This window comes from Lepidochelys olivacea, assembly GCF_965140295.1.
Source record: "Lepidochelys olivacea isolate rLepOli2 genome assembly, chromosome: 6".
NCBI classification, from domain to species: Eukaryota; Metazoa; Chordata; order Testudines; family Cheloniidae; genus Lepidochelys; species Lepidochelys olivacea.
Window position 1 is genome coordinate 87849354 of NC_140416.1, and position 12705 is coordinate 87862058.

The window sequence follows — 12705 nt, forward strand, 5'->3', positions numbered from 1 at the left end:
CAGTAATTTAAAAGAGAAGCAGCCAGCACAGAAGCCTAAAGAAAAGGAGGAGGAGGAACCTTAGGAGAGAAGACAGGAGGCAGGTCAGCTGGTGAAAGGTGGAAGGATAAGTGCGGGAAAGAAGCTAAAACAAAGTGACTTATGGCTTGGGAAAGTAGAGGAATGGGGAACTTTTGATAGTCAAGGCTACTGAATCTAAAAAATAAAGCTTACATTCCCCTGCATGTCTGGGACAGGTTTGTGAAGGTTGGAGTATAGTCCTGTTGACCAAGTGGAGAGAAGATAGCTCCATGAGAGGCCAAGTACCAGCACATCTTGCTCCACAATGTGGGAGTGCTGCACTTATTTGCAGAGAGGGAGAAGGAGAAGGAGGGCTGTAATGGAGGAGTCCCGTGGAGTTATATGCTACTATTGCCCCCTTTCTGGAGCAGTGTGGTAGAGGTCTAAATGAAGTCCTGTGCAGACACCATCAGACAGATCTTAGCAGCCTTGATACAGGGACCTTGAAGGCAAGAGGAGAATTAAAGAGGGGAGCAGCCACACTTAATGCTGCCAAAAGGATTAAGAGGAATAAGGGTTTAAACCAGGGGTCGGCAACCTTTGAGAAGTGGAGTGCCAAGTCTTCAGTAATTTAAGGTTTCTTGTGCCAGTATTAAATGTTACATTTACAGGGCCCCCGCAACGGAACCCCAGGCCGGCAGCAGGCTGAGCGGTGCCGGCAGCCAGGACCCCGGCTGGCAGGGGCCAGTGGACGGAACCCCAGACCGGCAGCGCGGGTGGCAGACAGAACCCCAGACCGGCAGCGGGAACCCCAGACCGGCAGCGGGCTGAGCAGCTCAGCGCACTGCCGGTCTGGGGTTCCGTCTGCCGCCCATGCTGCCGGTCTGGGGTCCCAGCCGCCAGCCCCGCTCATCCTGCTGCTGGCCTGGATGGATGGAAGCCTGGGCCGGCAGTGGGATGAGTGGTGCCGGCAGCCAGGACCCCGGTTGGCAAGGGCCAGTGGACGGAACCCCAGACCAGCATCTGGGACCCTTGCTGGCAGCAGAGTGCCACTAAAAATCAGCTCGCGTGCCGCCTTTGGCACATGTACCACAGGTTGCCGATCCCTGGTTTAAACAATTATATCCAGGAGGAAAGATATACTAGAAAGGCAGGAGTGGGATGAAATCCATGACAGACCTAAAATTGCTGGGATACTGAATTGCTTTTTAAAATCGGTCTTTAACAAGAAAAATAAAGAGGTCTGACAATTACTAAGAAGTAATGGAGACCTTTTAAATATGATAAACAGGTAATACCTTGGAAAATATGAACAGGTACAAATTAGTAGATACAGATGAAATGCACTTTAGGATGTTTGGGGAATTGCTAAAAATTGACTGTGCTGCTAACAAATGTTGGACAACTGGGGAATTGCAATACTAGAGGATTGGAAAAAAGCTATGGAGGAATCAATTGTCAAAAAAAGAAAGAAGAATGATCCTGGCAATTACTATCTGGTAAATCTTACTTCTGCCCTAACCAAAATTCCCATCCAAAAACTCCATTGACTTAAAGTTAAAGTTGCTCAAGTGTATTTCCTCACAACAATGCAAACTCTTACAAGCAATGAAGCCATAAACTGAGGCAACAGTCACACTCAACACCAGACCAATCTCCAAGCATTAGATCACTATCATCATAATTCTATTACTTTTCCATAATTTACCTTGGTGTTCTCAATCTCTCTCTCCTCCACTAAATTTTGTCCTCTCTCTTACTCATACCTTTATCCCGAGCAGACGCCTTTGTCTGACCTAAGAGCTTCTCTGCTGCCGTCAACTCTTCCCCAGATCCTAGTTTAAATAATCCCCTCAAATCTTGCTATGTGGAGGCAATGGGTTGAATGCTAGGAAGATGAGACGTAAGAATACTGGAATTGAAGCTAGGGATTTCTGTGTGTGGACACTGAGTGGGTTGAATAGTGAAGAGGTGATGAGGGGGAGAGGAAATTAATGTTTAATTAAAAAGAACATAAGAACGGCCATATTGGATTAGACCAATGGTCCATCTAGCCCAGTATCCTGCCTTCCCAGAGCAGCCAGTGCCAGGTGCTTCAGAGGGAATGAACAGAACAGGGCAATTATCAAGTGATCCGTCTCCTGGTGTCCACGCCCAGCTTCTGGCACTCAGAGGCAAGGGACACCCAGAGCGATGGTCCCTGACCATCTTGGCTAATACTCACTGGTGCACAGGTGCCAACTTTTTTCTGCACCAGTGGGAGCTCGCACACCCCCCCCGCCCCTGGCCCCGCCCCTGGCCCTACTCTGCCCCTGGCCCTACTCCACCCCTGCCCCAAAGTCCCCACCCTAACTCCGCCCCTCCTGCCCTTATTGGACCCCTCCCCAAATCCCCACCCAGGCCCCGCCTCCTCCCCCAAGCGCGCCGTGTTCTGCCACCCCCCCGGCTTGCCACGGGAAACAGCTGTTCTGCGGCGCAAGAGCTGGGAGTGAGTGGGGAGAAGCAGCGCGCTCAGGGGAGGAGGCGGAGTGGAAGCGAGCTTGGGTGGGAGGGCTCCAGCCCCAGAGCACCCACAGAGTCAGCACCTATGCATGGGTGGACCTATCCTCCATGAAATTATCTAATTTTTTTTTAACCCAGTAACAGTTTTGGCCTTCACAGCATCCCCTGACAATGAGTTCTACAAGTTGACTGTGCGTTGTGTGACGAAGTACTTCCTTTTGTTTGTTTTAGCCTGCTGCCTATTAATTTCATCGGGTGACCGCTGGTTCTTGTGTTACAAGAACAACCTTGTAGCTAATGAACTGAAAGCCTCATCTCTCCTCTGTTGCTGTGTGAAAGATCCACACAAATGACAATGCAAACTGACAAACTAAAGGATCCAATCCTTCAAGCAGTTACTGCCAGGCCTAGTGCAAGGTAGCATGAGTAGGACAACTTGAAATCAGTGGACCTGATCCTCTGTTGCCCTACACTTTTATTAATTAATTATTATTATTATTACTAATCATCATCATCATCATCATCGTGCCAGGAAGTCCCAGTCATGAACCAGGACCCAACTATGTTAGGTGCTGTACAAACACAGAACAAAAATACAGTCCCTGACCCAAAGAGTTTACAGTCTATACAAACTGAATGCAAAGTGGGGGTAGAGGAGGTGTTAGAATGCTAGCATGGTGATTTTATAGTATGTTACACCCGCTTCACATTCAGTTTGCACAGGTGTAAATGATTACATAGATACAGGGCAGCAGAGAACCAGGCCCATGGTGCTACTCAGAGTAGTAATCACTAGGCCTGGCAGTAAATGGCCCTGATTGACTATACAGAGAATCAGTGAAATTGACTGTACCCATAGTGCAGTCAAATGCACAAAATAAACAATCTGAAATCACAGAGAAAATATTTATTTTACTCTTTCATTTCTAGGAATTTTATGGGTCACTTATAATAAAACTAGGTAAGACTAGAGGTCAGCACCACCATGTTGTGCGACAGACACTTGACAAAATTACCGGACTTAGTGACGGACATTGGCGGGGGGTTATGTCATTCAATCATTCAACCCGTAAAATAGCGCACATAATTTTCCACACTGAAAAAAACCAGTAACCTAGCTAGCGAGCTAATAATAATAATAATAATAAATTCATTGAGATTTTTAGCTGAAAGGTGCTGTACAAGTGCAAAATATTATTATTTAAAATAAGCAATTACTCTCCTCTGTGACTTCAAGATCTGTTTCAAGGCATAGCAAGAGCCTGGATGTGTTCAATGTATAATTTGTTATATAAATTATTTTATTACTGGATTAATTGCCTAGTTACTTGGCTTTCTTCCTGAAATGACACAATAGTGATGAATTGTTTGTTAGAAAAACATATACGTCATGGCAGAGGAAGGGACAGCTAGAAAAATACAATTGCTAGCTTTTAATATTTAATATTCTGTATTCAAATGATGTTAGCGGTTTATCTAAAATTGCCAATCGCAAAAGGGTGTGAGTTCAAAGGAAGCTACTCTGTTTAGCACAGTGCAGTCTTCTGAAAGCTTACGTAGAATGGGGTTCTGATTGTAGATGAAGTGGTGAGCTGTATTAGAAAAGAAAAAAGGCTTAATGGAGATCTGGTGTGTGGCACCCTAGCCATAGAATAATACAAGTAATAAATAATAATAATCCTGGAAACCAGCCTGCAAATAATTTTACTCATGTTGAATTAAATGGAACTACACAAATGAGTAAAATTACTCACGAGTAAATGTTGGCAGAATTGGGCCCAAGTTTTTCTAATGAAAATCTGCATTCCTGAGTTTTTGGGTGGGAACCATGAAACCAGTGAAAGTTAACATGACTGGTTAAACTTTGGAGCCCAGCACCAGAAATTGCAAACCAATTTCCACTTGTTTTTTAAGGCTGGATAAGGAAAAGAATTTCATCGTTGAATGTTAATCAAAATAAAATTTAATGTGTATAGTCTAAAGTTGCCTTTGGGTTATTGAATCATGATTTACAACCGAGCAGAAACTGGTTTCTATTGAGTTCACTTAGGACTTGATCCAAAGTCCACTAAAGTCAATGGGTAACCTTCCATAAACTTCAAGGGGCTTTGGGGTCAGGCTCTAAGTGCTGAAGACAATTCTTAGTGCTATAGCATCTGCAAGCAGCAAACTTAGACATACCAGACTCTTTACAGGTGATGTGATTCCTTTTCCTTATTTTAACAACACAATTACATTCTAACTTATTTTCTGGTTTAAAAATCAATTAAAGCATTTTTAAAAATGCATATTTAGCATTAATCCCATCCAAACCCCACTATCCAACTGAGCTTCATGGAGAAATGTGTGACTAAAGCTGCACAATCCTCACTCTAAACTCACCTCGGGCAGCTCCCCATCCCTGCTGTTGCTGGTGGAGGAGTGGTCAGGCAGCTCTGCAGGCACACTGCCTCCGTCTGCAGGCTCTGCCCCCCGCCTCGCTACCATTGGCCACAGTTCCCAGCCAAATTGCTGGGAGATGCAAAGTCAACGCTCGGGGACGGGGGACGGAGGCAGCGGGCAGAGCTGCCTATCCATGCCTCTGCCAGCAACAGCAGGGTCAGGGAGCTACTTGTAGGGAGCCACCCGAGGTGAGCGCCCCCCACTGACCTCAACATTTTTTACCATGGACACTTGTGTCTATGTACGGACACATTGCCAACCCCTGGTTAAAACTGTTTCAGACAGAAGGTGTGGTTTTTATTTCTATTTTTTAAAATGATGATGTTGTGACAGATTGAATCACAGAAACCGCCTTGGGACTGCCAACTGATGTGCCGAGACTACCTCTGAGCCTGTTTTCCCTGGCAGCTTGGGACTTCAGTGCCCTGCCTGGTCTGAGCCAGACACACTAGTCTGCTACAAACACAGACCCAGATTTCAACAACATCCCCCACATGCTTCAGGCTTAACTGAAAACAGCTTAAGAAGTGTTCCTGTCTCCAACTTTCAGATGCCCAGCTCCCAATGGAGTCCAAACCCCAAATAAATCCATTTTACCCTGTATAAAGCTTATACAATTATACCGCATAAACTCATAAATTGTTCACCCTCTATAACACTGATAGAGAGATATGCACAGCTGTTTCTCCCTCCCCCCCCAGTATTAATACATACTCTGGATTAATTAATAAGTAAAAAGTGATTTTATTAAATACAAAAAGTAGGATTTAAGTGGTTCCAACAGACAGAACAAGGTAAATTACCAAACAAAATAAAATAAAACATGCAAGTCTATGCCTAATACAGTAAGAAAGTGATTACAGCTGAAATCTCACCCTCAGAGATGTTCCAGTAAGCTTCTCTTACAGAATAACCTCTTTCTAGTCTGGGTCCAGCAATCACTCATACTCCTATGGTTACTGTCCTTTTTTCCAGTTTCTTTCAGGTATCCTTTGGGGGTGGAGAGGCTATCTCTTGAGCCAGCTGAAGACCAAATGGAGGAGTCTCCCAGAGGCTTAAATAGACTTTCTCTTGTGGGTGGAGACCCCCTCCTCTCGCCTACTCAGAATCCAGCTCCAAGATGGAGTTTTGGAGTCAAGGGCAAGTCACATGTCCATGCATGACTGAGTTCCTTACTAGCCAGGCCACATTCCTGGGAAAGCTCAGATGTGGATTGGTGTCTCTAAGTTCATTGTTAGCTTAAGTGTTTCTTGATTGGGCACTTACTGAGAATAGCCTTTTCTCAGGAAGCTGACCAACTGCTTCACTGAGGCTACTTAAAATAAAACAAGAACATAGCTAATATTCATAGCTTCGAATACAAAAATGATACATGCATACAAATAGGATGAATATATCCAGTAGATCATAACCTTTGCAGAGATATGTTACATGGCATATCTAGCATAAAACATATTCCAGTTATGTCATATTTACTTTCATAAGCATATTTCCATAAAGCATTATGGGGTGCAACGTCACAGATGTTTTTTCTAAAAAGGAAACTATATGGTGATTTGCAGGAAACATTTCCGAAGGGTGAAATTTCAGATTATGGCGTATTCTCCTTGCCAAGAGAAGGCCCAGGTCCATCACTTGGGTTATTTAGAACTAGGTCTGAATTAAGCTCTAGAACAGAATAGTCTTCAGGGAAGAATCTGGCTCCGCTCCCACTAGGATAGACTAGATGGGACATGATAGATAATTTACATCTCTAACTTTTCTAAGCAAAGATGATCCTCAGGACTATGATGGGGAAATATTTGTGGGCAGACTGAATTACAGGAAGTGGGAAGAGGGTTTACCACAATCTCTGCTAATTTCTTGCATTTGTGGCCCTCACCTGACCACCTGGGGGCTGGAGTCTTTAGGACAGTTATACTAGCTTTCATTTTCTTCTGGCTTCTTTGCATTAAACTAAATTTTGAGCTCCATATTACCAGTTTATCCAGTGTACCAAAACTTCCACAGAAAATTGTCTGGTTGTAAAGTGTGTCTAGTAGGAGCAGGTTGAAATCACCGCCCATGCTCTGATATCATTACATTGCTTATCTAGAGTAACTTTCACTTACAGTTAGCTACCTGCTGCGGAGACTATCCATACTAGAGCTGTGTGGATAACTAATTGATTTGTCAGTTTGGTAAGTAAACCAGAAAAAAAATCATTTTGTATTGACCCAAAACAATTTTTTTTAAACAAAACAATTCTTAAAAAGTTCAGTTTGACCCCAAATAAAATGTTTTATTCTCAATTTTTTTTAACTTATAACAATTTTTAAATAAAATTCCAAACAAAAAGTTGTTTCAAATCAAAAAGTAAAAACATTTTTGGACTTTTTGGGGATTTTTTTTTAACTGAAACAAGTCAGCCAGTTCAACACAAATTCACAAAATGTTTTGGTCAATCAGAGTCTGCCTTTGGTGAAAAAAAGTTTCATCTGAAAAATTTCACCTAGCTCCAGTCCAGACAGAATCCCACAGCGCTTGCCTGTGCCTCCACACTGCATTGCTCAGAGAGCATAGGCTACAGTACACTGACCCTCTCCGATGTGTGGGGGCTGTAGCCTCTGCAAGATCTTGACAGTGTATGACTCAAAGGCAGTCAAAGCACGAGAAGACGAATCCAAGATAGTGTTTTGGGCTCATCAGCATCTAGAGCCTCCTGCCTCTGGACAGAAAAGAGAATGGACCCAGGCAATAGGGAGCAGCAAGTTGCCCTGATTAACTGTAGAGCTTTGCTTCCTGAGGGAACAGATGGATGTCCTACAACCACAGTGACCGTCTGTTTACTTCCTATTTTCTCTGTCCCCCCTTCTTCACTGTCTCTTGCTGCATAGGAGCCTAGTGGACACACAGAAGCAGATGGTACGAGACCAGTGGTGGCAGCTAAGGAGGAAAGAGTCACGGCAGAAGAAGGAGAAGCACAAGAGTGAGCGAGTGCTGCAGACTTTCAAGAGTGCTGTGGAAATGGTCACATCACGCAGTTCCCTGGTGATGTGCTCTGGCCAGAAGCCACTGGCACTGCCCAGGTCTGACCCTGCCCACTTTTCAACCACTTCTCTCAGCTCATGGTGCCAACCAGCCACCACCAGGGAATCCACAAGCAGCCAGAACTCTGCTGAGCCAGCATTCAGTGAGCAAAAGGGCCCCTCCAACCATCAGCTGTCCCAGAGTGAACCACATTCTGCCTCACGGGGCATTCAACCTCTGACCTGGAAGTGAAATTCTACTGCCAGCCCCAGCTCAGCATCTCAGAAGCCCAAACCCACTCCCAGTACAGCATAGCAACCTCTGACCTGGAAACATACTCCAAGGCCTAGTCTAGTGACAATGCCACTTCTTACAGGGTGATGCCATGGGAGACCAGAAGTTCTGTTCACGAGTCCCACTACTTGGCCAGGAACTGTCATGCTGCCTTATCACCACAGAAGCATGGGCACAGTGCTAAGTCATCCAAATGACAAGACTGAGGTGATGGGAAATGACCAGCCCAATAAGGGGTCAGGGAAGTGGTGATGGGGGTCTCGGAGGGTGATAGTACATAGGGATGTGTGTGGTTTATTTCCTGATAACAAACCCATCCCCTTTCTTTTATCCCCTTTTCACTGCAGTTCATCTGTGCTGTGCTACAGAAATGCCCTACCTAACCAAATGCAAGCTACTAAAATTCACACCTCTCACACACTCAGGTGAGGGGAAATAATACCCAGCACCATAAGGGACAGTGGAACTCCACATTCTAGCTCACGGTCACCTGGAAGCTGAAGTGATGACAAAACAAAGGTGAACCTGGGGTTCAGGCAGTCAGATACCACAGTGATGAGCACAGTGTAAATGCTTTGATGAACAAGTTAGATGGAATAGGTAAGCATGCTTCACAATCTCAAGTGCTGGGTGAGCTGCTGGTACCCTGGGTTTGCTCCCCTAGTTAGGGTGTTGTAGTGACAGGGCCTTGAATTACAGTGCTCCCTGGGTTAGAGTGCTGGATGGGTAGGAGTGTCCTGTGTGTGCTCCCCTTGAATGCTAGGTGATTTCAGGTACCTCAAGTGGATGTGATTGTTGGTTGGGAGGTGGGTGCCCTGCATGTGCTCATTTGGTGGGAATGAGGGTACCTTCAATTTGCTCTCCTTGCTCCCCGATTAAGGACAGGGATAGTTCAGAACACTCCTACTGGATGTAACAATGAGTAATGGGATGCAGTCAAGAAAAAGAAAATTTAAGTTACATAGCAGTGCAAACTTCCTAACAGTGAAATGTATTAGTGGTTCTCAACCTTGGGACTGAGACCGAGGCTGGGGCCCGAAGATGCTTTTATTGTGAGGGGAGTCACAAAACTGCAAAATTTAAACTGGCATTAAAAAACTGGTCTGTAGCCCTTGTGGTTGCAAAGAACATCAAACTGGCCATACTGGGTCAGACCAATGGTTCATCTAGCCCAGGATCCTGTCTTCTGGCAGTGGCTTGTGCCAGGTGCTTCAGAAGGAATAAACAGAACAGGGCAATTATTGAGTGATCCATCCCCGTTGTCCAGTCCCAGCTTCTGGCAGTTAGAAGCTTGTTGTTGTTGTTGCTTAGAGTTCGAAGATGACTATGACATAACTGGTTGGTTTGGTTTCTGTGAACACATGAGTGGCTGATCAGGCCAATTTGAGCTTTGAACTGCCTGTGGCAAATTAAACAATAGATGCTGCTATGGGTTGCTTGATTAATAGCAGATGTGCTGCTATTGTGAGATTTATACTGCTGGTGCTTCTGCTCTGCCTCAGCAGTTCTCCTCTGCTCATAGACTGGAGCGCCAGCATGGATGAGGCTGTGCCAGATAGCACGATCAAGAGTGAGATCTTCCCAAAACTCTGGGTCAGTGTTGAACCACCCCAAGAACAACTTGAGGGAGTCCTTGAAACATTTCTTTTGGCCTCCCTAAGAGCACTTTCCCTCCTTTAGCTCACCATAAAAGATCTTTGGCAGGTGCTCATCTGACATTTTGGTGACATGGCTTGCCCATAGAATCATAGAATGATAGAATATCAGGGTTGGAAGGGACCTCAGGAGGTCATCTAGTCCAACCCCTTGCTCAAAGCAGGACCAATCCCCAATTAAATCATCCCAGCCAGGGCTTTGTCAAGCCTGACCTTAAAAACTTCTAAGGAAGGAGATTCTACCACCTCCCTAGGTAACGCATTCCAGTGTTTCACCACCCTCCTAGTGAAAAAGTTTTTCCTAATATCCAACCTAAACCTCCCCCACTGCAACTTGAGACCATTACTCCTAGTCCTGTCCTCTTCTACCACTGAGAATAGTCTAGAACCATCCTCTTGGGAACCACCTCTCAGGTAGTTGAAAGCAGTTATCAAATCCCCCCTCATTCTTCTCTTCTGCAGACTAAACAATCCCAGTTCCTTCAGCCTCTCCTCATAAGTCATGTGTTCCAGACCCCTAATCATTTTTGTTGCCCTTCGCTGGACTCTCTCCAATTTATCCACATCCTTCTTGTAGTGCGGGGCCCAAAACTGGACACAGTACTCCAGATGAGGCCTCACCAATGTCGAATAGAGGGGAACGATCACGTCACTCGATCTGCTCGCTATGCCCCTACTTATACATCCCAAATTGCCATTGGCCTTCTAGGCAACAAGGGCACACTGTTGACTCATATCCAGCTTCTCGTCCACTGTCACCCCTAGGTCCTTTTCCGCAGAACTGCTGCCTAGCCATTCGGTCCCTAGTCTGTAGTGGTGCATTGGGTTCTTCCGTCTAAGTGCAGAACCCTTACCTAAGAACTTACCCTTGTTGAACCTCATCAGATTTCTTTTGGCCCAATCCTCCAATTTGTCTAGGTCCCTCTGTATCCTATCCCTGCCCTCCAGCGTATCTACCACTCCTCCTAGTTTAGTATCATCCGCAAATTTGCTAAGAGTGCAATCCACACCATCCTCCAGATCATTTATGAAGATATTGAACAAAACCGGCCCCAGGACCGACCCTTGGGGCACTCCACTTGATACCGGCTGCCAGCTAGACATGGAGCCATTGATCACTACCCGTTGAGCCCGACAATCTAGCCAACTTTCTACCCACCTTATAGTGAATTCATCCAGCCCATACTTCTTTAACTTGCTGACAAGAATACTGTGGGAGACCGTGTCAAAAGCTTTGCTAAAGTCAAGAAACTATACATCCACTGCTTTCCCTTCATCCACAGAACCAGTAATCTCATCATAGAAGGCGATTAGATTAGTCAGGCATGACCTTCCCTTGGTGAATCCATGCTGACTGTTCCTGATCACTTTCCTCTCGTGTAAGTGCTTCAGGATTGATTCCTTGAGGACCTGCTCCATGATTTTTCCGGGGACTGAGGTGAGGCTGACTGGCCTGTAGTTCCCAGTATCCTCCTTCTTCCCTTTTATAAAGATTGGCACTACATTAGCCTTTTTCCAGTCATCCGGGACTTCCCCGGTTTGCCACGAGTTTTCAAAGATAATGGCCAATGGCTCTGCAATCACAGTCGCCAATTCCTTTAGCACTCTCAGATGCAACGCATCCAGCCCCATGGACTTGTGCATGTCCAGCTTTTCTAAATACTCCCTAACCCCCTCTTTCTCCACAGAGGGCTGGCCACCTACTCCCCATGCTGTGATGCCCAGCGCAGCAGTCTGGGAGCTGACCTTGTTCGTGAAGACAGAGGCAAAAAAAGCAGTGAGTACATTAGCTTTTTCCACATCCTCTGTCACTAGGTTGCCTCCCTCATTCAGTAAGGGGCCCACACTTTCGTTGGCTTTCTTCTTGTTGCCAACATACCTGAAGAAACCCTTCGTGTTACTCTTAACATCTCTTGCTAGCTGCAGCTCCAGGTGTGATTTGGCCCTCCTGATTTCATTCCTACATGCCCAAGCAATATTTTTATACTCTTCCCTGGTCATTTGTCCAATCTTCCACCACTTCTTGTAAGCTTCTTTTTTATGTTTAAGATCCATCTCATCTGTGATTTCATCAACAGAGTATGGATGCTTGGAATGTCTGCCCACATGAGAACCTCAGTATCTTGGGCCTTGTCTTGCCATCTTATCCTCATCAGTTTCCTCAGACAGCCCATGTAAAAGTGATTCCACTTCATAGCATTGTGACTGTACACCATCCAGGTTTCTCACGCATACATCAAAGTTGGCAATATGATGTCTTTGTAGACCTTCAGATTTGTTTGTTGACTAATGCCTCTATGCTCCCACAATGTGCATGTAGTCTGCCAAAGGCCACACTTGCTTTGACAATTCTGGCATTGATTTCATCATCAGTGTGAACTGCACACAGTGTACTGCTGAGGTAGGTGAACTTGTCCACTGCCTGGCGGGTTTGGCCATTCCCTGTGGTAGTAGGCTGTATATAAGGCTTTCCTGGTGCAGGCTGGTACATCACTTCTGTCTTGATGTTGATTATAAGACCAAAGTTGTCACAAGCTGAAGAGAAATGGTCCATACTCTGCTGCATGTCAGACTCAGATCTGGCATTCAGGGAACAGTAATCAGCAAACAGAAGATCATGAACAGTGACTTCCTGTACCTTCATCTTCACCTGTAGTCTCCTCAAATTGAAAAGCTTGCTATCAGTCTGGTATCTGATGCCAATTCCAATGTCACAGTCACAAAAAGCATCTGTAAGCATGGCAGAAAACATCATACTGAAGAGATTTGGAGCCAACACACAGCTCCGCTCCACTGGTGATTG

General features: G+C 45.3%; 1 protein-coding gene across 1 annotated transcript in view; it reads left to right on the forward strand.

Moving 5' to 3' along the window:
• The window catches only part of LRRC74A (leucine rich repeat containing 74A), a gene marked incomplete at both ends in the record, with an annotated part of 31814 nt that extends 22023 nt beyond the window's left edge, over positions 1-9791 (forward strand). The window contains 2 exons of the mRNA XM_084629812.1: positions 7821-8012; positions 9770-9791. Of these exons, the coding sequence (XP_084485938.1) occupies positions 7821-8012; positions 9770-9791 (214 nt within the window). The remainder of the gene's footprint in view (positions 1-7820; positions 8013-9769) is intronic.
• Positions 9792-12705: the final 2914 nt, after the last annotated feature.